We start from the raw sequence: 432 nt of genomic DNA, 5'->3' as shown, positions 1-432 counted from the left end.
GCCCCCAGCCTCCCTTCCCTTTCCTTATTGCCCACGTTTCGCCCCGTCCTCACCTTCGTAGACTCCCAGGCGCCCGTCGCCGCCTGGCCAAGCGCCCAGCTGCAGTTCTGGTCCGGCCCGTACTCATCCGGGAAGTCCGGGGAGTAGATGACGCCCTGCGGCGCAGTCCAGTTCCCCTGGCAGGAGCCCACCGACACTGTGGGCGGGGCCAGCGGTCAGAACCCGGAGACCCTGGGGCAACTTCACGGGGCGGAGCTCTACGCCAAAGCCCCGCCTCCTCCCAGCCTGGCCCCGCCCCCAGGCTGACCCCGGACTTCCTCGGGGCCCTTCCCTTGATCCCCCTCCGCAAATCCTGCTCCGTCCCAGACACCGCCCTCGGCCCAGTCCCCTCTCCAGGCCCCGCCCCCAGCCCAAGGCCCCTTTCCAGGCCCC

At 70.8% G+C, this 432-nt stretch overlaps 2 protein-coding genes across 2 annotated transcripts in view; both read right to left on the bottom strand.

Annotated features, from left to right (window-relative positions):
* PAQR4 (progestin and adipoQ receptor family member IV) overlaps positions 1-432 on the bottom strand; it is a 30,241-nt gene that overhangs the window by 6,302 nt on the left and 23,507 nt on the right. The gene's annotated exons all lie outside the window — the stretch shown is intronic.
* The window catches only part of KREMEN2 (kringle containing transmembrane protein 2), a 4,881-nt gene that overhangs the window by 1,875 nt on the left and 2,574 nt on the right, over positions 1-432 (bottom strand). The window contains exon 6 of the mRNA XM_014537182.1: positions 10-215. Coding sequence (XP_014392668.1) covers positions 10-215 — 206 coding nt within the window. The remainder of the gene's footprint in view (positions 1-9; positions 216-432) is intronic.

Source organism: Myotis brandtii, unplaced genomic scaffold, assembly GCF_000412655.1.
Source record: "Myotis brandtii unplaced genomic scaffold, ASM41265v1 scaffold1738, whole genome shotgun sequence".
Classification (NCBI taxonomy): domain Eukaryota; kingdom Metazoa; phylum Chordata; class Mammalia; order Chiroptera; family Vespertilionidae; genus Myotis; species Myotis brandtii.
Note: the sequence above shows the minus strand (reverse complement) of the source record. Positions and strands in the feature narration are given on the sequence as shown.